Source organism: Pleurodeles waltl, chromosome 2_1 (genome assembly GCF_031143425.1).
Source record: "Pleurodeles waltl isolate 20211129_DDA chromosome 2_1, aPleWal1.hap1.20221129, whole genome shotgun sequence".
NCBI lineage: Eukaryota > Metazoa > Chordata > Amphibia > Caudata > Salamandridae > Pleurodeles > Pleurodeles waltl.
Genome location: NC_090438.1, coordinates 669,106,422 through 669,132,295, shown reverse-complemented (window position 1 = coordinate 669,132,295; position 25,874 = coordinate 669,106,422). Strand labels below are relative to the sequence as shown.

The 25,874-nt window shown below is 43.0% G+C and overlaps 1 protein-coding gene across 5 annotated transcripts in view; it reads left to right on the top strand.

The window, feature by feature from the left end:
- The window catches only part of FYCO1 (FYVE and coiled-coil domain autophagy adaptor 1), a 733,597-nt gene that overhangs the window by 469,592 nt on the left and 238,131 nt on the right, over window positions 1-25,874 (top strand). For 3 of the 5 annotated variants that reach the window (XM_069216401.1, XM_069216409.1, XM_069216438.1), the window contains one exon: window positions 21,859-22,003. In XM_069216401.1, coding sequence (XP_069072502.1) covers window positions 21,859-22,003 — 145 coding nt within the window. The remainder of the gene's footprint in view (window positions 1-21,858; window positions 22,004-25,874) is intronic. The other 2 variants (XM_069216428.1, XM_069216419.1) reach the window with 2 other exon arrangements.

Here is a 25,874-nt window from a genome sequence, read left to right as displayed (position 1 = left end):
AAGCTTCAAGCAGGGAAGTAATAGACTGGCTGCATTTGTATCCAGGAGATGGCTCCTATTTTTCCAAGACTACGTTAGACATTGTGAATAATATACAACAATAACAAACCTTCCTTCCACAATACTTAACATTCTCATATTACTTACATAGACCACAAATCCCTAACAACGAGGGCATTTATTATGATATCTATGAATATGAACAAATGCCTTTTATTTAAATAGACCAGGAAGGAAAGGGGAATACATAGGCAGGTACACAACACAGCTCAATAAGCTAATTATGATTAAGACGATCCTTCCTGGCCCTGCCTCCCTGCCCCACCTGTGGCCGGCCCTCCAAGCAGGCTCGGCCCTTTCAGACCCGCTACATCGCAGCACTGCACCGTGGCTTCCAGGCTCGCACGCTTGCCTTTCTCCTCTGCCTGTTGCCTCTCTTCCTGCTCTCACTCTTTCACTCTCACTGTGCTGTTTCTGCTCTCTCACCTGAACTCTTTGCCTTTTTTCTCTTATCACTTTTGCACTGTTACTTTCTCTCAGGTTTGTGCCTCTTGCCCATTCACTGTTGCGCCGTTACTCTTTAGTTACTTTCCAGACGTTGCCTCTTTTTACATATCGCTCTTGTTCTTACTTTCTTTGACCTGTTTGCCTCTTTTTGCCCGTTTTTCGCCATCTCTTGCATCCTATCTCACTTTTTTGGCAGACAAATCCCAGGAAATTTCGCTGCCAAAGCAAAGTTTATACCCTTAACTTTACCCAGCTATCTTCTTAATTCACTTGGATGCCGCCCAGGTGGCACGTCTGCGTGAGCTGTGCATAAAAGAGTAATCCTCTTTCCACATGAAACGTATGCTTGCATTGCAGGCAAAAGTTGAAGGTACAGTGAAAACAACGAGGGCCTGATTCACAAAGAACATCCGCACTCATGGCTCCTCAGTCCTGGTGAGATCCCCTGTTCCAGTTTCTCATTGCGGAGATTCCACCATGACTGCAGATCCTCCGCCAGGTGTGCAGAGGCTCTTTGTGAATCGGTCACCCTGTCCATATCTCCAGGGTAGGAAGAGTAGTGAATGGTCATTTCACCTTTTCCCCATTGGATGACAGCTACTAAATATATAGGAGCACTCATCCAATGAGGGGAACTTACAGCGTCTGCTCTAGTGCTTAATTTGTAAATAAAAAAGTGCCGGTGCCCAAATCCTTCCTCCTAAACACGTGGCTGCTGCAAATAAATGTGGGAACATGGAAAACTGAGGCAGCATAATACTGAAGCCATGCCATCTCGGGCCTCTTCAATCCATTTAAAGCCACTCCCTGCCCCTTCAGCGCACTCTTGCAGCTCTCTGCTTTCTCCCGTTGTGATACGTTTTCGTTTTTTCTTCCTCCGTCTTTCCCACATGTGTATTCTGCTTGCAGCAAATGCGTGAGGCATAAAAATAATTGCCCGCCTTCAAAAATAAGTGCCGGTGCTGTGCACCGGAAACAATAAGCACAAATTAAGCACTGGTCTACTCTCATCATTCCATCGCTGCTGTCTTCAAGGCATCAGTCATCCAATTAGAGGAGGAGGTGGGGACCTTGGCAGTAGAGCAAGGTTGTTAATCAGTGTCATGCAGTGTTCTTTTTGTACTGTCCTCACACCTCTTCCGACTCAACCATGTTAATTTCCGTTTATGGGCTCGGAACATACCCGAATCTATAGTAAGACAAGAAAATAGCTACACATATACATTTTTAATATATTCAATGTTTCATTATTTAATATTAAAGTCGGCTGAGTATGGAAAGTGTTAATACGAGCACTGAGGATTTTAAAGTGTGCCCCACACAAAAATATGGAAAAAAGGAACAGCAAGAGGGGGAAAATGTTCCCACTTTATAAATCAAGAATGTATACCCTCGACCCTCAAAGCATGGAAGAGGAGTGAGGAAGATGGAGCATGGGACATTAATAGTCGTGGAAAGTCAGAAGTATGTGGTTCAGGGTTAACCCCTGGATCAGCAGTTAAAAAAAAACCTGAAATACCACCCAGTGATAAGACATTTTTTTCTGAAGGGAAAATGATCTGTGCAATCCTTACAAAAAGTGACCCAGAGAAGCCGTATTCAAGATGGATGGCATTTAAGCTGTAGATGTCCTGTTCAATAAAAATGATATTCTGTGATTTGGTTTCTGCCAAACGATAAATGAAATTTATCTTGGAAATGTGATTAAACAGTTTAGTTGAAATACTTTTGAGATTTTTATCCCCGTCACGTTTCACTGAATATTGGAATATGGATCTAAACAGCCTAAACCTGTATGCTTGGCTTCTGAATGCTTAAGGTTTGTAAGGCCCGAGTTTACTTAGGACAAGGTGTATGTCACGGTTAATGCTAGTCAGCAGTGGCCCAGCTGCCCATATACATAAAGATGCGGTTGCATAAGTGGTACGAGTTGAAAATTTTAAGTCCCTAATTGTTATATATTTCAAAAGTAGAGTTATTTCCCTTTTTTAGTAAGGAACGTGTTGCAGGTTTCTAGAATGTGTGGTAATTTAGCAGGCTTGTACATTTTTAATGGTCGCAAATATTTTCAGTCGTTTCTAAATTCCTCAAGTGCTCTGTTAATGCGCGCCGTATGGCTCCCTTCACACCCGTTCAGTCGGATTAAACATTGACATTTAACATTGACCTGAACCTTCCAGTTATCCCGATGCTACTGGTGTGGTGTGCCAACGTTTTGGTTCCGTGGCTGCATTATGAAACATTAAAATACATAAATAAACTGTATCCAAATAGAGGTCAGTCATTACATAAACTGCACATGTGATACCTGTATAGATAGTCAATTATAAGCTTCCTACATGGGGTCTCCCAAAGATGGCAGTAAACAAACAGCCAATTTCATCACCTAGGTAAATCATTGTTTAGAGCTGCCAAGAAGCCTTCACCTAAATGTGTTATCACTTTTCCCTAAGGAGTCACAGTTATATCTTCAGCATTTTTTTTATTTTTTATTTTTTTTATGAAGGTGATCTGAATGGCAGCCCTATGATTTTCTTTGAAAAAGAATATTTCTTAGAGTCCAGATTTAGAGTGGAACTTTTGTTTGGAAGATCTGTGCTTTAACGTATTGTATGCAGTGTTTCTTGTGTATCTCCCCTTCCAAGGCTAAACATTTTTTAAATTCATGTGCAGTAGTTTTGTGTTTTTGCACATCTCAAGGCGACCTTTGGATGCAGTGTTAAACCAGAATGCATTTTAGTATTCATTAGACAATGTTTATTATAGTACAGCAGAAAAATATAATCTTCACAGCATTTGATGTATAGAAGCAATCAGTCCTTTAGTTTTAAAATTGCTTATTTAATTTTGACCAAGACAAGAGTAACCGTTGTTTAGTTTGTGATGGACAGTGATAGTTGTGCTGCCTGGTTCCAGATTTTCTCATGTGAATCCAGACAGTGGCTTCTGGATTCCGATTATTTCTTGTAATTATTTGTTCTGTTCCTTATGCTTTCACTTGGAACAGCACCATCCGCTTTCTCTCATCATGAGGCATTTGGTCCTTCCCGTAAACTTATACCTGGAGCACTCACATTTCTCTGCATCTTTGTAGTGACCCAGTAATGAAAGCATGGATTGACATGTCAACTGATGCTTTTAGACCAGACAAAACAGCCGGAGTATGACTGAGGTTGATTGTTCGGTGTGACGTCCTTTACTATCATTGTCCCAATCACTTGCAATTCAGTATACACATGGGGGCAGTTTTCAAAAGGATTTATCAGTACAGATGTAAAAGTGTACCCCTGGGTTACCAAGAGTACACTTTTATGTACCCTTGGATGCCTTTCTTTTGGTTTTGGGCCAATTCACATGGCACGTAAGAGTATGTCAGTCAGCCAGTCAGTCAGTCAAAAATCTTTATTCAGCGTATTGCCATAAAAGCACACATACATACTTAAAATATATATCACCATACAAATGCAATCCTTATTACTTGATTCAAAAGGCCAATATCTTCAATCTACAAATATTACAAAACTAATTATAAAAAATCAAAAAATATCCCATAGCCCTTCTAAATCAATAAATAATCATTTACACATTTTAAAATCCTGAACCAAAAAATAAAGGGGGTTATTACAACTTTGGAGGATGTGTTAATCCGTCCCAAAAGTGACGGTAAAGTGACGGATATACCACCAGCCGTATTACGAGTCCATTATATCCTATGGAACTCGTAATACGGCTGGTGGTATATCCGTCAAATTTGGGACGGATTAACACCTCCTCCAAAGTTGTAATAGTGTTGAAAATCACATATTAAAATTACATTAACAAACTGTCACATCGACCAGTTCATATTGGTTCCTAATAGTAATGGCTGATTTGATAAAACTTAAAATTGAGCTGCACATTTGTTTAGATGGAAGTCTTTGAATACTAATCAGTGCCTCCTTATGAGAAGAAGTGTGTAATTTACACAAAATTGGCAATATAAAAACTTTCCTAGGAGCTGAGTAAAGCGAACAAAATAAAACAAAGTGACAAGTGCTTTGTTTAGAAAATTTATCGCAAGGGCATGGCAGTAACGTTTTTTGCCACATACATTTTGTTGGAAAAGCCACTCTAAAACAAATCATATTAAATCTAAAAAGTACAAGTAGAGAGTACAGAGAGGGAATCAGAAACCAGATGAAATATGGTTCTATCAAATTTGAAGTTGAAATCTGTACATATAATTCAAATGTTTTCAATTTCTCAGCCACTTGATATCTATGATCATAGTATACTCTATGCATCGAGATTTAACAATTTCCTTGGCATTTGCAGGCATGAGCTGGGGTTTAAGATACATGAACTCCAGGTCCAATTTCCGAAAAGAATTTTGAATGAAATTGAGCCATGGAATTTTATTGTGGTTAGCTAGTAAGATACAATCTTTTACACAATCTTGAACTAAACTAGCCACGGGGTTTAGCCATACTTTTATCCATAGCAAAAGTGGGGCAATATCAATCAAATCTTTAATGTAACGGATTCCCAACTCCTCATGACATAATGTTCGCTACGTTCTTAGATACCGGAAGGAGCCGATGGAGAAATTTATTCTCTACCCGTTGTAAAATGGTTGAGCTGGTGTATCCCCAAAGGCTCCCCCCCCCCCATAAATTGCTGCTGAAACACATTTGGATTTATAGAGCATGATAATCTGATGGACTGGTCTGTGTCCTAGTCTACGGGCAAAATGAAAAATCGCTTCCACATTTCTTTCCATTTGTTGAACCTTTAAGTTCAAGTGGGGGTTCCACGACAAAGAAGAGCTTAGGTGAAAACCTAAGTAACAAAAATCTTTCACCTTTGTTAAAATATTTCCCCCCATAGTAAAGCGATTTGTTCGCGTGTTTCTGGGACCACAGATCATGACATGTGACTTTTTAAAATTAACTTTCAGATCAAGCTCTTGTGTATACGTTAAAAAAAAGATCCAAAAGAGTCTGTAAACCATTTGCTGTACGGGCAATTAAAACGGCATCGTCAGCATATAATTAAATCGGAAGTTGTCTAAAACCCATCCTAGGAAAATCCTTACCATTTTTTGCTAAATAACTATACAGACCATTAGTACATAACAGAAATAAAAAAGGTGCCAAAGTACAGCCCTGTCTAACACTCTGTTTAAATGCGAGGGGATGGGACCTTTCGCCATGTTGACCAAACTGCACTGAGATAGTAAGATCCGTCTATAGTCGTTTAATCAAGTCCAACAAATCTGCTCAACCCCCATTGTGTCCATTAGTGCCCACAATTTCTCTCTATTCATCATATCAAAAGCACTGGATAGATCAATAAAAGCTAAGTGGATAGATTCTCTTTTGGCAATGACATATTTGCTAAGGATGAGGTGCAAATTTAAGGCCTGATCCACTGTGCCTAGTCCAGGCCTAAAGCCGTATTGAATTGGGGATAGGATTTTTGTCCTTGTCACCCAATCCTCAAGCCGATTCAAGATAACACTCCCCAGGATTTTTGCCGTAGAGTCAATGAGAGAAATTGGTCTATAACAGGTGGGATCAAGCCTATTACCCTTTTAAAAAATCGGGACAATTATTGCCGTTAGCCAAGAGGAAGGGATAGAGCTTTTAGTGGCACTATTCAGAACATTTGTAATTAACGGGGCCCACAGATCAGGGAAGGATTTGAATAAATCCACTGGAACCCCGTCCGGACCGGGCACTTTATCTGATTTCATTTTTTTTAATAACTGTGGTTACCTCGTGTATCTCAAATAGTAACCCACTCTTTTGTGGTTTTGGGGTAACCAATACTGGAGAGCCACAATCCTCCTTTCCATGATTAGGGTCATTTACAGATTGAAATACTGTTGTAAAATGTTTCACCCAGACCCCCTCGGGTATCAGACAGTCATCCTCCTTATTATCCTCTCCTGAGAAATACGGGTGATTAACCACCTTCCAAAATTGTGCAGGATCCCTCAATTCCGTAGCTGCCATGAGATCTTCCCATGCTCTAGATCGTACTTCGTTCTTCCTATCCTCAAGGGCCAACTTGTATCAACCCCTAGCCTGTTTGACTAAATCACGGCTAAATGGGATAGTTTTGATAGCTGTTTTTAGGTCTTTGTGGGCTGCCGTGCAGGCAGAATTAAACCAGCGTTGGGGTTTTACACCTTTAATAGGCTTGGTGCACATTAATGCCTCAGAAATAGCATGACTTAAAGACTCATAAGCAGCTACGAGGTGGACCTAAGTAGGTTGCAAGGACAGACATTTATCAACATAAGCCTTGTTTTGTATTATAATGTCCTCATGAAAAGTTTTAATGTCTACTCTATCCCACTTTATACGGAGGCCGAAATTTCTTTTAAAAATTACTTTCCCCTTATGTTCTATTCTGGGTAAAACTAACCTAGTTTTAAGGGCTAATTTTATGCTCAAAGGATTGTGGTCACTAGCACAATGAGATATTATCTTAAAATCCAGAATTAGGTGGGAAAGTGACGAGCCAATAAGAATAAAATCAATTATACTACCATTCATGCTCCCCGTATAGGTGGGTATCTTTCGTGTCTGTCTAATTGTCGTATCCCTTGCATAAACAAGATCAAATTTATAAATAAGGGTATTCAAAGCTTCGCCTTGATTAGAGTGGATGAAGTGTGTAGATGACTCTCTGCCTTCTATAAAGGCACCACACATGTGAGGTAGTTCCTGATTGCATAGCGGGACGTTAAAGTCTCCAACCCATATCATTTCAAACTCCCTGTCCTGGAGCATTCCTAAGGAGTCTAGGAAATCTGTTAGGTCTTTAAGGCTTCCTGACAAGGCATTACACAGAATATTATTGTAAAAATTCAAGAGTAAAATGTCCTTACTCCCTTCCATTGATAATTGGACCACCATAAAAAATGCAGAGGACCAAATCAAAGACACCTCCATTTTTGGAAGCTGTAAGGACACAAGTACCAAAAGCCCCCCACTTGCTCTACCCGCTGGGGATGGAAGTGCTGGCTGAAACACAGAATGATAGCCATCCAAATAAAAAGGGGCCATAGACCAAGTTTCCTGAAGGCAAATAATATCATAAGTAGATACAAACTCCAACCATTCTGAATTTTCAACCTTGGATCCGAGCCCTGCGATATTCCAACTAATTAAAGATAAAAATGTGTAACTTTTCTGGGACCTATTCATTGGCTCCTTAATTATAGCAACGTCTGTTGTATTTTGGAATAGAATAACTGACTCATCAGACCCTGTCGATATTACCGAAGACATATGCCCTACCTCCATCTCAGTTTCCTGCGGGATACCAGTCATGTACCCTGTCCCATCCGCTTGCCAATCATTAGCATCAAGAGATAGCAAATTCTGATAACAATCAGGGTCGAAAATATAGTCCTGTGAAGATGTCTTTGACATTACTCCATTAGATCCACGGGGAGCGTTAATGGAGGGAACTAATAAAATGGTTGGATCATAGAAGAAACTTAAAGGGAACATTTTAATCCCACCATCCCCCTTCGCACACCATGACGAGGTCATCAGCAGGTAGTTAACCAAACGGGGGTTGGCAAAATTAATCACTATACAATCTCCTTCATATGCTTTTTTAGACAGACCTACCCACTTCACCATTCTTGCCATAATAATTTTACTGTTTAAATCGTCTTGATGTCTGAGCTTTAGCCTCAGCCAATGTGCACATTTCCTTATTAAAGACCGGGTATCTTCCTTCTGAATAGAGTTGAGAGGGGGCACATTAGCTAAGACCAAAACATACGGCATACTGTCCGGCGGAAGCTGTAGAACCTCCTTTTGAGCGATTGGAGATCTAGGCCTAAGGGCTATTTCACGTTCCAAAGGGTTAATCGTACTGCCAGTCGGAATAAACAAAGGTTCTGTGGGTAGATTACCATGAATTCCGCGGGTGGATGTGCAGTGGACCAGGGATTGATCCTGATCAATTAAAAGATTAACTTGCTGTGAGTCTTTAAATTCAAGCGCAGTTTCATGAATAAGGCTAACCGCAGGTTTTATACCAGTTTTTAATATGGACATTTGGGACAAAGATTTAAAAACAATGTCATGTAGCTGCTCAAATTTAGTATTGATTAATAATATTAATTTCTCCTTTCTCAAAGAGCTTTGAGCATTAGGTCCAAATTAGACAAATGGCTATCATGAGGAAGTCTTGAATTTCTAGTATCAGAACCTAACACAACTGATGATGGTCCTGCCGTAGAAAACGGATCTACTGGGACTTCCAATAATGAAGAAGGGGTTTCCATTACCTTCGGTACCTGTTTTAAAATCTTAAAACATTTGCGATGGCCTCCTGCTTTCCTTTTTTTGGGGGGAGGAGGAATCACAACCAAATGGCCCATTGTGACTTCATTGCATGCATTAAGAGGTTGTGGAGAATGCAGATCAGATATATTGTCTTTGGGTTGAGGCAAACCATGATTGGGGGTGGTGGTCAAAGGACCTGCGGACTGAATATATACCACGGGCTCAAGAGGAATTCTTTGAGTTAAACTATTAACAGCCCGATCCTTTCTTCTACTTGGACAATTTCAGTTTCAATGGCCCCAATAACTGATGATAAGTAACTAGTTATTGATGATTGGACATGTGATTGAACATGTGTACCCTGGGTTCCTTCAACCCAAGATGTAATGTTCTTCCTTTTACCCATCGTCTCAGTATATGATAGAGCCAAAGAGGCCCAAGATTAAACCAGTTCAAACAAAGATAACAAAGCACCAAAGGTACTGTATATCAAAAAGTGCGTAAACTGTAAGAAACTACTCAGTTAACAATTCTAATTATTTGGCTTACTTCTCCTTCCTTGCGTAGATATTATCATCTCATTCCTCCAGGGCTGCAAACATCAGAGGGGGGGCCTGGCACGGTCTTCTCCGGTCACAGGACGGGCCCGCCCTTGGCCCGGGCGCTGCCCGCGCGCATCCTGCGCTGCAGGAGACTGCAGAGCGCTTTACGCGCTAGATTCAGGGGCTGCGCCCCTCCGCTCCATGCTCGTCCAGCGTCCCGAGAGGACCAAAACAGGCCAGGCAAAGAAGAAACGTCCCGCGCTGCGGGAGACTGCAGAGTGCTTTACGCACGAGATTCAGGGGCCCCGCCCCTCTGCTCCCTACTCATCCGGCGTCCCAAGAAGCCCAAAACAGGCCAGGCAAATAAGAAACGTCCAGCACTGCAGGAGACTGCAGAGCGCTTTACGCGCTAGATTCAGGGGCCCCGCCTCTCCGCTCCATGCTCGTCCAGCGTCCCGAGAGGCCCAAAACAGGCCAGGCAAAGAAGAAATGTAAGAGTATGTAAAAAGTGCTAGAGGAGCACTAGTTCTTGTTCTCCTAATATGTTGATGCAATTAACTAAGCTGTTTTGAAAATGAATGATTGACTGCTTCTATACGTCATTTGTTATGCTGATAGCATTTTTCTACTGAATTGTGAACCTTCTATCTAATGGGTCCTACTGGAAGCATTGAGATGTAACACAACTGAATGAGACAAGTTCAGAATAGGGTTATTGGGGTGCCCTCGTTAGCAGGATTCCTCTATTATGTCTTGGATGAGTTATTGTGTTTCCACTCCAGATTGTTAATCGTGCATGTTCCTCCTCCTTCTCAGTCGCCTGGGACTGCCCTTATTTCCCCAAGGCACTAGGGTAGTCACCCCGCTTGTACCCTAGTGTGCCACTACATCCAGCTGGTGCTGCACAGTGCCTTTAGACACACACAGCCATTCATAATGTATATGTACTAAAAAAAAAAAAAAACAATCTAAGAAACCACAGTGGAGGAATCATAGAAAATCAATTTTAAGTCAAGAAATGTTAAGGAAATACAAAAAAATGAAAATTAAAGGAAGCGTATTAAAGGAAAGGTAATTTCTGTGAAAAATCCTAAATGACATTAAAATTAGGTAGGAGTTTTGGAGTAGTATGGGTTTTTTGGGTTCAGGGATGGGTGATGTTTAGGGATGGTGAGGGTTTTTTAAGGGTCAATGATGTGAGAGTTGTGTTGTAGAAAGGGATTTTTAGGGTTCTGGGATGGGTGGAAAATAGCAGTGGTGGGGTTTTATTAAGGATGAGGAATAAGTGGACTTTAGGGGTGGTGAGAAGTTTTTAGATTCACGGATGATTAGCAGTGGTCAGCTTTTTAGGATTCACAAATGAGCGGAGTTTAGAGTTGTGAAGGGTCTTTAAGGTGGAGTGGGGGTAGACTTTAGGTGTGGTAAAGGGTTTTTAGGGTTCAGGAATAGGCGAAAGTAAGTGTGGTGCAGGGTTTTAAGGGCACAGAAATGGGTGGAGTTTGAATGTAGAAAGAGGTTTTTAGGGGTCGGAATGGGTGGAGTTTCGGGGTGTTGGGTTTTTCAGGGTCTGGGATGGATGGTGTTCAGGGGTGATGAGAGGTTTTAGGCTGTCAGGTATGAGTGGCGTTTAGGGTTGGTTAGGGTTTAGGGATGAGTTGAGTATAAGGTTAGTGAGGGGTTTTAAGGGTTCAGGTATAGGTTAGGATTAGGCATAGGAGTTTTAAAGGCTCAGGAATGGCTGGAGTTTAAGGGTGAGAGATGGGTGTCGTTTAGGCATGTTGAAGAATTTATAGAGTTCAGCGGTGAGTGGACTTTAAGGGTTGAAAAGTTTTTTGGGGTCAGGAAAAGATGGAGTTAAGAGGTCAGGGATGGGTGTAGCTTTGACTTGGTGAGGTTTTATTAAGGGTAGGGATGCAGGTGTTCACAGGTTGTGATGAGCTCAGGGATTGCTGGTGTTTAGGAGGGATGGTGAGGGGTCTGCTAATGAAAAGCATCCAAAGTATTTGTTTGACAATGTAAAAAATATAAATGTCCCTTGAAGTAAAGCACTGAAATAAATAACTCAGACATAAATGTAAGTTGACCTGAAACCATTGAATTCACACTTAAAAAAAGCACATAAGAACCAATTTAAAAGAAAAGTACATTCTATGACTTGATCTCTGTGCAATGGTAAATTCCATGCTTTCTGCAAATTTCCATTAAACAGTTTATGTGAAATGCTTTGTCAGTAATGGGATTCCATTAAATCATTTTTTATGAAATCACATACAGCCGGCCAATATAACAGTTCTCTGTGCTGTCAGAGTATGAAATAATTACAGTAGCTATCTCAACCAATGGTATCTAAGTTAAGTACCGTTTGTTTGCAGAATGACAAGTGTTAATCAGTTTGCATCGTAATGAAATCACATTTTTCTTATACCCTCTTTTTTAAAACACTGAGACCTTAGGCCAATAAGGTTGGTACTCAGCCTTTGTAAAGCAGCTGTTAATTATTAGGTGGTATGTTGGCCCATCCGATAGAGGCTTCTAGCTGCAGATTCCTTACCTTTGAATTCTCCCCAGGTTTCAGAATGGATCCAGAAGATTTTTGTGTGTAGTACTCGTGTGTGCTGGTAGATTGTATTGATCGGCTTCACGTCCATTGTCCGTGTCATCTGCGCCAGAAACTACATTGCAGTTCCTATATACAGTAAGTGCCACCCAGATGCACCAATGTCAGATCTTTTCTTCCCGCACCAGCCACCACTGATCTGAAGAGAGCTACTCCTCAGCACTTTTTGACTTTTCTTTTTGAACTTTTGTTGAATTCTTATTTGAGATCACCCCTGGTGTGTCGAGTGATGTCATTTAGAAAGATGGTGTTCGATGGCATCTGTCGCTGTAGATACACATGGTATGCATGAGCTCGCCATCTGGTGTTGGGTCGGAGTGTTACAAGTTGTTTTTCTTCGAAGAAGTGTTTTCGAGTCACGGGACCGAGTGACTCCACCTTCTGTGCTCATTGCGCATGGGCGTCGACTCCATCTTCGATTGTTTTCTTTCCGCCATCGGGTTCGGACGTGTTCCTGTCGCTCCGAGTTTCGGAACGGAAAGATAGCTGAAGACGGAAGATTTTCGACGGTATCGTTGCGATCCGGTTAGAGATAGACACATACAACGACGCGTTGAACATCGAAGCGCTTCGGTGCCCTTCGGGGTAGATTTCGGCACCCCGTCGGGGCCTAGTCGGCCCGACCGCGTGGAGGACAACGCCGATGGAACGGACCCCGTTTCGATTCTGCCCCGAATGCCACAACAAATATCCTTATACGGACCTACACTCGGTCTGTAATCTGTGCCTGTCACCCGAGCACAGCGAAGAATCCTGTGAGGCCTGTCGGGCGTTCCGGTCCCGAAAAACTCTGCGCGACCGTCGAGCGAGAAGACTCCAGATGGCGTCCACGCCAAAAGAGCGTCGACAGTTCGAGACAGAAGAGGAACAGGAGGAATCCTTTTCCATCCAGGATTCAGACTCCGACGAGCTACACTCTACAAGAACTGTGAGTAAGACGTCGAGATCAAACCTTAAAAAAGGAAAGAAGGCCCAGGGGACGCCACTGCCAACCGGCCATGGCTCCACCCAAATTCTCGGTGACCAACAATCGGCACCGAAAAAGGCCCATTCAGTGTCGAGATCGTCCGACCCCGGTCGAGACACCGGCACGCAGCCTCCTCGGGACCGAGAGAGTGCTAAACAGAAGCATCGACACCGAGAGTTCGGTGTCGACACGGATCGACGCCGAGACAGTGGCGCCGAAGACCATAGAGGCCAAGAATTTTCGGCACAGAAAAAAAGGAAGGTTACCTCGGAGCCGAAAAAACAATCGACAGGGTTTTCGGAGCCGAAAAAAGCGACATCAGACCCTGTTTCTGGCTCCTACACTGAAGAGCATTCTATGTCTTCTCAAATGAAGAAACATAGATTTGAACAAGAACTGCAATCCACTGACGTGGATCACACGCAAAAGCGTATCTTTATTCAGCAGGGGACTGGGAAGATCAGTACCCTTCCACCTGTCAAACGAAAGAGAACGCTTCAGTTTACTCCTCAGCAACAAACAGCACAAAAGGTAACACCTCCTCCCTCGCCTCCACCTGTAACTCCGGCTTCGCCAACTTACACCCCGTCACATTCGCCAGCTCACACCGCCATGAGCCACGATGACCAAGATCAGGAGGCGTGGGACTTGTACGACGCACCAGTGTCTGATAACAGCCCAGACACATACCCAACTAGGCCATCACCACCGGAAGACAGCACAGCCTACTCACAAGTGGTGGCTAGAGCAGCACTATTCCATAATGTGGAACTACACTCGGAACAAGTAGAGGATGATTTTTTATTTAACACCCTCTCTTCAACCCACAGCTCCTACCAAAGCCTGCCGATGCTCCCAGGCATGCTACGCCATGCAAAGGACATTTTCAAGGAGCCAGTAAAAAGTAGGGCAGTGACGCCTAGGGTGGACAAGAAGTATAAGGCGCCTCCTACGGACCCTGTATTCATCACCTCTCAGCTGCCACCAGACTCTGTGGTGGTAGGGGCTGCCAGAAAAAGGGCAAACTCACACACTTCTGGGGATGCACCTCCCCCAGATAAAGAAAGTAGGAAGTTCGATGCAGCCGGGAAGAGGGTTGCTGTCCAAGCAGCAAACCAGTGGCGCATCGCAAATTCACAAGCGCTGTTAGCGCGATACGACAGAGCCCACTGGGATGAGATGCAGCATCTCATTGAACATCTCCCAAAAGATCTGCAAAAGAGAGCAAAACAGGTTGTTGAGGAGGGTCAAAACATTTCCAACAATCAAATACGCTCCTCCATGGATGCAGCAGACACGGCCGCAAGAACCATTAATACGTCGGTTACCATCCGTAGGCACGCATGGCTCAGAACGTCTGGATTCAAGCCAGAAATTCAGCAGGCAGTGCTTAACATGCCAGTAAACGAAAAACTTCTGTTCGGTCCGGAGGTCGACACAGCCATAGAAAAGCTCAAGAAGGACACTGACACTGCCAAGGCCATGGGCGCACTCTATTCCCCGCAGGGCAGAGGATCTTATAACACCTTCCGCAAAACACCTTTTAGAGGAGGGTTTCGGGGTCAGGCCACACAAGCTAGCACCTCACAGTCCGCACCGCCCACCTACCAGGGACAGTACAGGGGAGGTTTTCGGGGCCAGTATAGAGGGGGGCAATTCCCTAGGAATAGGGGAAGATTTCAAAGCCCCAAAACCACTACCAACAAGCAGTGACTCACATGTCACACACCCCTCCCACACAACACCAGTGGGCGGGAGGATACGTCAATATTACGAAGCATGGGACAAAATAACTACAGACACATGGGTCTTAGCAATTATCCAGCATGGTTATTGCATAGAATTCCTGCAATTCCCTCCAGACATACCACCAAAATCACAAAATTTAACAAAATACCATTCACAGCTTCTAGAGATAGAAGTTCAAGCACTACTGCAAAAAAATGCAATAGAATTAGTACCAAGCACACAAATAAACACAGGAGTTTATTCACTGTACTTCTTGATACCAAAAAAGGACGAAACACTGAGACCAATTCTAGACCTCAGAGTAGTAAACACATTCATCAAATCAGACCACTTTCACATGGTCACACTACAAGAAGTGTTACCATTGCTCAAAAAACACAACTACATGACAACCCTAGACCTCAAGGACGCATATTTCCATATACCAATACATCAATCACACAGGAAATATCTAAGGTTTGTATTCAAAGGAATACATTACCAATTCAAAGTATTGCCTTTTGGTTTAACAACCGCTCCAAGAGTATTCACAAAATGCCTAGCAGTAGTCGCTGCACACATCAGAAGGCAGCAAATACATGTGTTCCCGTATCTAGACGACTGGCTAATCAAAACCAGTTCGCTCACACAATGCTCAAACCACACAAATCAAGTCATACAAACCCTCTACAAACTAGGGTTCACCGTCAACTTTGCAAAATCAAACATTCTGCCAAGCAAAGTACAGCAATATCTAGGAGCCATAATAGACACGACAAAAGGAGTAGCAACGCCAACTCCACAAAGGATCCACAATTTCAACAGGGTCATTCAACACATGTCTCCAAACCAAACAATACAAGCAAAAACAATACTACAGCTCCTAGGCATGATGTCCTCATGCATAGCCATTGTCCCAAACGCAAGACTGCACATGAGGCCCTTACAACAGTGCCTAGCCTCACAGTGGTCTCAAGCACAGGGTCACCTTCTAGATCTGGTGTTGCTAGACCGCCAAACTTACCTCTCGCTTCTATGGTGGAACAGTCTAAATTTAAACATAGGGCGGCCTTTCCAAGACCCAGTGCCAGAGTACGTAATAACAACAGATGCTTCCATGACAGGGTGGGGAGCACATCTCAATCAACACAACATAAGAGGACAATGGAACATACATCAAACAAAACTGCATATAAATCATCTAGAATTATTAGCAGTTTTTCAAGCACTAAAAGCTTTCCAACCAATCATAACCCACAAATACATCCTTGTCAAAACAGACAACATGACAACAATGTATTATCTAAACAAACAAGGAGGAACACATTCAACGCAGTTAAGCTTGTTAGCTCAAAAAATATGGAAGTGGGCAATCCACCATCAGATTGGTCTAATAGCACAGTTTATTCCGGGGATCCAGAATCAGCTGGCAGACAATCTCTCTCGAGATCACCAGCAAGTCCACGAATGGGAAATCCACCCACAGATTCTGTACACCTACTTCACACTCTGGGGAACACCACAAATAGACTTATTTGCAACAAAAGAGAACGCAAAATGCCAAAACTTCGCGTCCAGATACCCACACAAGCAATCCCAAGGCAATGCCCTATGGATGAACTGGTCAGGAATATTTGCTTACGCTTTTCCTCCTCTCCCTCTCCTTCCTTACCTAGTAAACAAATTGAGTCAAAACAAACTCAAACTCATTTTAATAGCACCAACTTGGGCAAGACAACCCTGGTACACAACACTGCTAGATCTGTCTGTAGTACCACACATCAAACTGCCCAACAAACCAGATCTGTTAACGCAACACAACCAACAGATCAGACACCCGGACCCAGCATCGCTGAATCTAGCAATCTGGCTCCTGAAATCCTAGAATTCGGACACTTGCAACTTAGCCAAGAGTGTATGGAAGTCATAAAGCAGGCCAGAAGGCCATCCACTAGACACTGCTACGCAAGTAAGTGGAAAAGATTTGTTTGGTACTGCCATCATAATCAGATACAACCGCTAGATGCAACTCCAAAACATATAGTAAATTACTTGCTCCATTTACAAAAAGCAAAGCTAGCCTTCTCTTCTATTAAAATACACCTTGCAGCAATATCTGCATACCTGCAAACTACCTATTCAACTTCCTTGTATAGGATACCAGTTATCAAAGCATTTATAGAAGGGCTTAAAAGAATTATACCACCAAGAACACCACCTGTTCCTTCATGGAACCTAAACGTGGTTCTAACAAGACTCATGGGCCCACCTTTCGAACCCATGCACTCTTGCGGAATACAATTCCTAACCTGGAAAGTTGCCTTTCTCATCGCCATTACATCTCTAAGAAGAGTAAGTGAAATTCAAGCGTTCACAACACAAGAGCCTTTTATACAAATACATAAAAATAAGGTCGTCCTACGACCTAATCCAAAATTTTTACCAAAAGTTATTTCACCATTCCATCTAAATCAAACGGTAGAACTACCAGTATTTTTCCCACAGCCAGATTCTGTGGCTGAAAGAGCACTACATACATTAGATGTCAAAAGAGCATTAATGTACTACATTGACAGAACAAAGAACATCAGAAAAACTAAACAGCTATTTATTGCATTCCAAAAACCTCATGCAGGTAACCCAATATCAAAACAAGGTATAGCCAGATGGATAGTTAAATGCATCCAAATCTGCTACCTTAAAGCAAAAAGACAACTGCCCATTACTCCCAGGGCACATTCAACAAGGAAAAAAGGTGCTTCAATGGCCTTTTTAGGAAACATCCCAATGCAGGAAATATGTAAGGCAGCCACTTGGTCTACGCCTCACACATTCACCAAACACTACTGTATAGATGTGCTATCCGCACAACAAGCTACAGTAGGTCAAGCTGTATTAAGAACTCTATTTCAGACAACTTCTACTCCTACAGGCTAAACCACCGCTTATGGGGAACTAACTGCTTACTAGTCTATGCATACCATGTGTATCTACAGCGACAGATGCCATCGAACTGAAAATGTCACTTACCCAGTGTACATCTGTTCGTGGCATCAGTCGCTGAGATTCACATGGACCCACCCACCTCCCCGGAAGCCTGTAGCAGTTCAGAAGTTACCTTCAATTTTGTACATTTGTATATATTACTTAATCCTTTAATAGGTACATACTTACATTTTTCATTGCGCGGGCACTATTACTATAGTACAACTCCTACCTCACCCTCTGCGGGGAAAACAATCGAAGATGGAGTCGACGCCCATGCGCAATGAGCACAGAAGGTGGAGTCACTCGGTCCCGTGACTCGAAAACACTTCTTCGAAGAAAAACAACTTGTAACACTCCGACCCAACACCAGATGGCGAGCTCATGCATACCATGTGAATCTCAGCGACTGATGCCACGAACAGATGTACACTGGGTAAGTGACATTTTCATTTCAAGCCCTGTGGTTCCTGTCATCGGGCGATGCCTGTGACAGATCCGCACCTCGTGTGCTTGTGGTGTCTGGAGCACTACCATGACCTGAAGTCATGCTCTGAGTGTCAGGGCATGCATCCAAAGCCTTTGAGGGAGCATTCCCTAAAACTGATGGCAAGCACGGCATGTGAATTTGTGCAGGTAGAGGTCTCGATCAAGAGGAACGTCCTTGGACCTGTTGCGGAATCTGAAGTTGTCATCTTCCTACTCAAAGTCATCAGGGAAATCAGGTAAGTCAAGGCACAAGAAAAAAGTAAGAAGTCGAAGCACACTTTGAATTCTTCCTGGCCGATATGACAAAGTGGCGTCATCATTCTGGGCCTCGTTCTTCAGAACCTGCGCCTGGGCTAATTCCATGCATCCCTAAGTTTTCGGGAGCCAGAGCGACCCCAGCCCAACTCAAAGAATCTTATGAGGCCATGAGCCTAATGTTTGAGTAGGCTGGCCCTGCTGGAGCGCTTTCAGGTCCCGCGGAGTCAGAAGGGGCCCCATTGGATTCTGCACCGGCAGCTTCGGCCTCTGCAGTGATGGGCTGTCAGGGATCGAGTACTGGATCTGCACCGGCGCTAGTCGTACCACCTTGACCTTCCCTGGTGCTGGTCCCATTGCTGATGCTCCTGGCACCCACTGGCAGCACCATCCCCATTGTAATCCCCAACTCCAACACAGAGCTGGATGGGCGTTGCCCAAAGCCGACTCCAATGCCGGTAGGAGCTTTGCCTTCTTGTTCGGGTCCTGCACCCTAATCTGCTGGGGTAGGACTCGGGGAAGAATGGGGGTGGTTGCAGGACCCTTTATAATACCAGCCTTAGAAAGAAGAAATGGACTGGCATGAGGACTTGGGTGAAGCCAGTGGACTGGACACATCTCCAGATACTGGTGTTCTCTCCCTACCATGGCTTAAGAGGAGAGAGATTCTTATGCTATGGGGGTGAGGAGGGTAGCTGAGATCCTGGACCTTCAGCTACCCTCAGTGGCTGTCAAGACTAATCTCTTGACAGAGGTGCTGAAACTGGGAGCTTCCACCTCCAAACCCCTGCTTCCCTTCTTGATTCCCTCACTGACGTCCTTCTGGGTAGCTGGTCCAAACTCAGCAAAGGGTTTCCTGTGAATAGGACAATTTACTGCCATTGCCCTGTACCTGGGGACACAAGTTTCCTGATGCCAGACCCCACCCTTGAGAGCTTGGTGGCTCAAGCCTCAACCTTCCATGGCGTGTTCCCTACTGCTCCCCTGGATAGGGAATCCAAAAGTTTGGATTCTTTTGGGAAGAAGTTATTTTCTTCTGCCAGCCTTGCATTGCAGTCTGTGAACACTGTATGCCTTTTGGGCCATTATTCCTACATGTGGTGGCATAAGGTTGTGCAGGTGCTGCCACAGGTCCCAGAGGAGGTGCGGACTGTACTTTATTAGGCTGTTGCTGATGGGAGAGATGCACCGTAGTTCACAATCTGTTGCAGACTGGACACAACTGACTTGCAAGGTAGATTGATTTCTGCAACAATGGCTGTGCGGCACCAGGCCTGACTGATGAAGTCCAGCTTTTTGTGTGATGTCAAAGCTTCCCTGATGGACATGCCCTTCAATGACACCCTTCTCTTCAGAGACAAGGCAGATTTGGCACTCAAGCGATTCGAGCATTAATGCTTAATAAAGTCCTTTAGCCGCACAGTGGCCCCTTGCCCCCACCCCCTAATCTGCCTTTTGCTCCTTTTGTGGCTATGCATGCTGCCTAGCCTCTGCGTGGCCAAGGACGTGGGACTCACTGGCTTCCTGGGTCAGGTGGCCAGCTGTCTGGTCAGTCCACTGCCTCCCACCCCCTCCTGCAGCGCCAAAGCGGCAATCTCTCAGAGACGCTTTTAGTCTCAAGTGGAATTCATGCCTCCTGTACGTCGTTCCGCCCATTCCAATCCTGCCCAAACTTCTCAAGAATATCAGGAATGACTGGTCCCAAGAAACCTTTTGGCCCTGGACTAGGCACGGAGTGTCTAGTATCCCGAGCTGCTGAGCATGTCAATTGATTCTCTGACCAGACTGCCCCCACAGGAGGATCTTGTGCACAGCAGCACGAGAGGGTTCTTCACCCGAAGCAGTAAACTCTCAGTCCTCTTGCATGGAAATTGAGTGCCAGCAGTTGACAGCTTTTTACCTTCCTCCTGAAGTCTGTACACGTCATCTCCGCAGCCAGGCGGCCCTTCACCAAAAAGGTATATGCTTGTCTTTGTAAGAAATGTGTGCCATGGTGCACTGAAAAGTTTGTTGATCCCCCTTATGCCCCTCTTTCTGAGGTTTTACTGTTTATTCTTTCCCTTGCCCTGCTTTGGTCACTCTTAAAGGCTAGTTTCCTGCTATTTCTGCTTTTTTTGTGGTTGCCTGATCAATATTCCTTGTTCAAGTCTCCTATTGTACATAGGTCCTCAAAAGTCTTACACATCTCTTCCTCCCATGGCCATTCATTATGACCCAGTGACATCTTAATTTGGTTCAGACCTTTTTGATTTGTGCTCCTTTTGAGCCTCTTCACAACTGTCCTCTTAGGCTTCTCACATTGCAAACAGCTTTCCATGTGGCAGTTACATCTGCCTGCAGATTGAGTGAGCTGCAGGCTTTATCATCCAAGCCGCCCTACTTTTCTATTTATCTTGACAAAGTGGTGCTTCGTGCTAGGGCCTCTTTTCTGCCAAAAGTGGTCACGCCTTTTCATGTAGACCAACCTATCACCTTGCTTACTTTTTACGCACCGCCACATCCTTCTAAGGAAGAGATCTGTTGCCTGGCCCCAAACAGAGCATTGGAGCTCTACCTTGAGCATAGAAGAGAGTTCCGGATGGATGACCTACTATTTGTACGGTATGAAAATGCGAAGAAAGGTAAGTCAGTGTATAAGAGGACCATCTCTAGGTGGGTCGTATTTTGCATGAAGATCTGATACACACTGGCCAAGAAGCAACCCCATTGGGATTGTGTACTCATTCTACTACAGCTAAAGCTGTGATCACTGTGTTAGTATGCAGAGTTCCAGTCCTGGACATCTCTCAGGCAGCAATGTGGGCATCTCTGCACACGTTTACCAAACACCACTGCCTGTACAGTCAGGTCTGTAGGTACAGGCACTTTGCCCATTTGGTCCTGCAGGGCCTTCTTTTTTTAAATTAGTTCGCAGGCCCACCTCCAGCGATGGCATTGCTTGGGGATATATCAAGAGGTAAGGAATTTGCTGCTAGAAATCTCTGTCAGATGGACAAGTTACTTACCTTCAGTAACACCTATTCCAGTAGATATTATATCTAGCTGCAGATTCTTTCCTGACCCTCCAATTCTCCCTGCTCTGAGAAAGGATTTTTATTGGCTGGGACTTCCCTTTCAGGACCCTAGTTTTGACACACCAGTTGTCATTGCTCTTTATGGCTTTGCACTTCTAGTGTGGAAAGTTGTGAAAAGAAACTGACGTTGGTGTGCCTTGATGGTGGCTAAATAACAACTGTGATGTAATTTCCGGCACAGACGGTGCACAGGGGTGCTGCTCATGAAAATCTTCTGGATCCTGCCTGATGCTTGGGGATGATAATTCAAAGGTAAGGAATCTGCGGCTAGATATGATCTCATCCACACAAGGTGTTACTGAGGGTAAGTAGCTTGTCCCTCACTACTATCCAATACATACTTAGTCACATGCTACATGTAAGAAAGGCACCCACCTTACAAAATTTGATTTTATGTTAGTTACAGATGAAGATGCAAAGCCACTAGATGACATAGTGTTTGATATCATCACAGATGAAGAACTCACTCAGGTTCAAGAGGTTAACTCATCTCTGACCGAAAATCAGTCAGAAGGGAACTCCCTGGACCACAGCACAGCAGAAATGTAAGTTTTAACAAGATCAAATTGAAGCTACTCCACTTTGTTGCATTTGTAATTTCAACACGTATGTAATGAATCACATTCGCTACATCAAGCTCTGCCCATTGCACAATTACATATATTTCAAGTTCACATATATATGGAGAAGAAAAAGAGCTGTTCTAATTGAGGTGGGATCTAATTAAAAATACCACCTGGTGACTTGTGGGCATATTGTGTAATGTTTGTGAATAACAGTACTCCACAGAAATAGTCAGTCATGAAGTAGAATTTAGTAGTTTTGCTGTTCGTTGTTACTTTTTGATTCCTTTGGGACAGATTTCCTCGAATTTTCCCTTGGTACAACTCTGTCGATTTCTAAAACTTAAATTAGGTGCCAAGGAAAATAAACATTACTCTTCTGTATCAGTGTCACAAGCTTTCAACGTGACTCCTGCATATTTCATGTCTATAGATTGCCCGTATGTTACCATCAGCTCTCCCCAGTGGGCAACATTTCCTAATTTTATGCTGCTTTTGATGGTGCCAAGGCTGTACATGGATTACCAAATCAAGTAATAACGAGCACTTGAGGAAACTGGACTCCATTTCTAAATAGGCTCATATAAGGGAATTTTCTCACATAAACAATGTGAGGAAAACACTATGAGACTTATGACTGCCCTGTTGTAGTGTCTGGTAACTTGGGTTATAGATTCTGGGTCAGCTGTAAAATGGAGTGGGAGCAGAGTTACTACTTATTATGTGTAGACCTCGAGGCTGCCCTAAGAAATTAGGAATTACCAGGCAATTTGATCTTTCAAGCCAAATTCCCCGGTTATTCCCTATTTTGCAAACAGTATTTCACATGGAAACTTCAGCTGGTTTCAGCAGTTAAAGCCTTGGGGTGAAATACACTGGTCCCTAGACCATATAATTCTAAAGGGGAAGCAGCTGACATTGCCGGCACCTTCAGGATTATGTAGGAACACATAATCAAGGCCTATGATTTGCCCATAAAACATCAACACAACCGTGTTACACCACACTATCTAGTAATATTGCCCATAGAACCAAGTCAAGAAGAATACATTTGAACAATTTGACTGGTAAATGAAAAGAACTTATCTTGGTGAAAGGGTGAGTAAGTCTCCCCAAGGTTTTTAACTTTTTGTGTGGTATGCTGATGAAGCTAGCTGAGTAATAACATCACTCGTATTTAGGTGTTCAGTAGCACTAATTGTGATTACGAGTAATTGCCCTGTGAGCCAGTTAGAGGGTATGTTCTAGGTTGCTGGCAGCACAGCAGTGAAGCTGAGCTGAGGAGCAAGTTCACTCTCACTATGAAGCATAACCCATAGGGTACGGTTTTGATCCTGATGATCCTAAATCTTATCATGTTTGGTTATGGTGAGTCACAACAACATCACTTTCAACAGGTGAGAATCTCCTTCAACAGCGGACACAGCATTGATCTCAGGATCTGTAGCATCACTTTGGTACTGTTGAATTGGTGGGTTTCTAAGACTAGAAGAAATCAGACGAGGTCCCCCTGCTGCGCTGGCCCTCGGATACTGCCTTTTTCTTATAAATGTTTCTTCCTTTCAATCTACTATGCCTTTGCCCTTTCTCTTCAAAACAGCAGCAATTCCCAGTTAGGACCCCGTATCATGTCTTGCAGTAAGGCACCATGTTTACCCTCATCTCCAATTGTGTCCTGAAGCCTACCTATTCCTTTTCTGTAGAACATCATGCGTCCACTTAATCCTCAGATGCTTCTTGGAGTTGGCCTAAACAACTGAGTGGATCAAAAACAACATCTACCATCACAAAACAGGTCCAATGTATCTTCTCCAAGGCAGTCTGAATGCAGAGCTCCTGCAAACATCTGTGTCCATTTTGGGCTCAATGCTAGTGATAATTTACTGGGTATCTGCTTTCAAAACTATGAAAGAAACTTGAAAAAAATTCAAATAAAAATATTTGTGCACTTTAATTCAAGCTAAGGGGGTCCACACATGAGTATTGTTTTTATCAAGAGGAGATTTGAAATTTAGGATGGTATATTTGCTGTTAGGTGTGGGCCAGATTCTCAAACTGCATTTATAGAACTTAAACTAATATTACAGTAGTACTGCTTGTGTACTACAGAAGGTAATTCACAAACATATGGCTGACAACTGTTGCCTCTCCTACCTTTTCTGTTCAGAGGTAGTCACCACTTGTGCAGAGAGGGTTTTGTGCTAAGTCTGGGAGGGACAATGAGAAGTGGCAGGAAAATAGGAAATGCTTAGTAATAAATGGGAGGCGTTAATGGAAATGGAAATTAAAAAAAAAAATTAAATAAAATGGTTAGTGAAGGTAAATAATATTTTTAATTATTGTTTAAAAATATGTTTACATTTATTTAATATATTTACATTGTTATTTTTTGATAACCTTTAATTTGAGGCATTATGGTGTCATAAAATTGTATTCTAATATTTGCATGCTAATAATAGATGTTTGAGGTGAATTTACTTTTATATCATACATTAACATGTTTTCTTTTATATAAAAAATAAAATAGACTTGATAAAATTTTTACTTACCGGCACGAGATTGTCATCCCTTAGTGATGTACATGGCCATGTATGGACAGGAGGGGTTTAAACTTTATTTGAAAAACAATCTAAAATGTTTTAAATTAAACATTTAACTCTTTACCAGGTTTACAAAATTTTATATAAAAGATAAGAATGTTAGTGATGTTAAGTAATGTATTTACTATTTATTTCTTAACGTTAATAGCTATACATTTAATTAATATACTTTTAGCAAACTAGGCTTGCCGTTGTGCACTTTAACCTAGATATGTTTTAACAATAGCCACGTTTGTGGTCTTGTTTTATTTTCTCTATCTAGCTGTTCGTAGCCTACGTCAGCACTGCGTTCTTAAACAAGACATTTCTTTCACTCTGTGCTTTTCTCAAGGCTGCAGTAAGATAGGGTGCAGGCAAAAGTGGTATATGTTGTTTCCAATATTCACAGAAACATACACACTCATATGTGGCGATCCTTTCTTGGAAAATCAGATGTTTTATTATAAAACACTACTTTGACCCATGTATGTTAGAGGGAGATTCCAGCCAGATGACCATGACTGTATGGTGATTGCTTCACTGCAGCTGCTTAGGTAGACCACGGGCCTCTTGCTCAGGTATGAGGGATGATGTCTTCCCAGGGGGAACCTGAATGGCAGAATTAGAGCTTAACATGCTGTGCTCTAACATAGCTTAGGTAGGAACTATCTATACAAACCCTAGTGCCAATATGGTAGCGTTATCCTTGTGTTTTACTCTCCTTGTCACAATTTTATTCTCATTGTGCTTCATCGTCCTAGTTATTGCAATACATGATATATTATCTAAGATGCAGTTATTTCAATAAAACCTTATTGAACTTTACTGTGCCTCTGATTGTCCTTGCACATGTCAGACTAATGTAACTGAGAGAAATGGATGAGATCCGAACACGATTCCCCTGAGGAGTCATTTATGTTATGCGCCCAGTTGCCCTTATAATCCCCGCCCTCGGGTGGAGATGAGGTACTGCTAGTTAGCCGGAATAAACCAGGATTCGGCTGACAGGCGTCACATGGTGTGGGATCAGACTCGGTCTCCCGCAGTACAGGTAATTCTGCTGTTGAATCCAGTAGTCTCATTATGATAATGAGAACCTTCATGACATGTCGGCGCCAACGTTTGGTCACGCTCTAATTTTCGTGTGCTCCTGAGTATCTGTCTCACTACATGCAAATACACCTCAGTACTATATAATGAGACGTCCGTGGTATTGAGGATATTTCCTCATCAGCTAAGTAAGGGAGTACCTAACTAACACTGTAGGTTGTTCA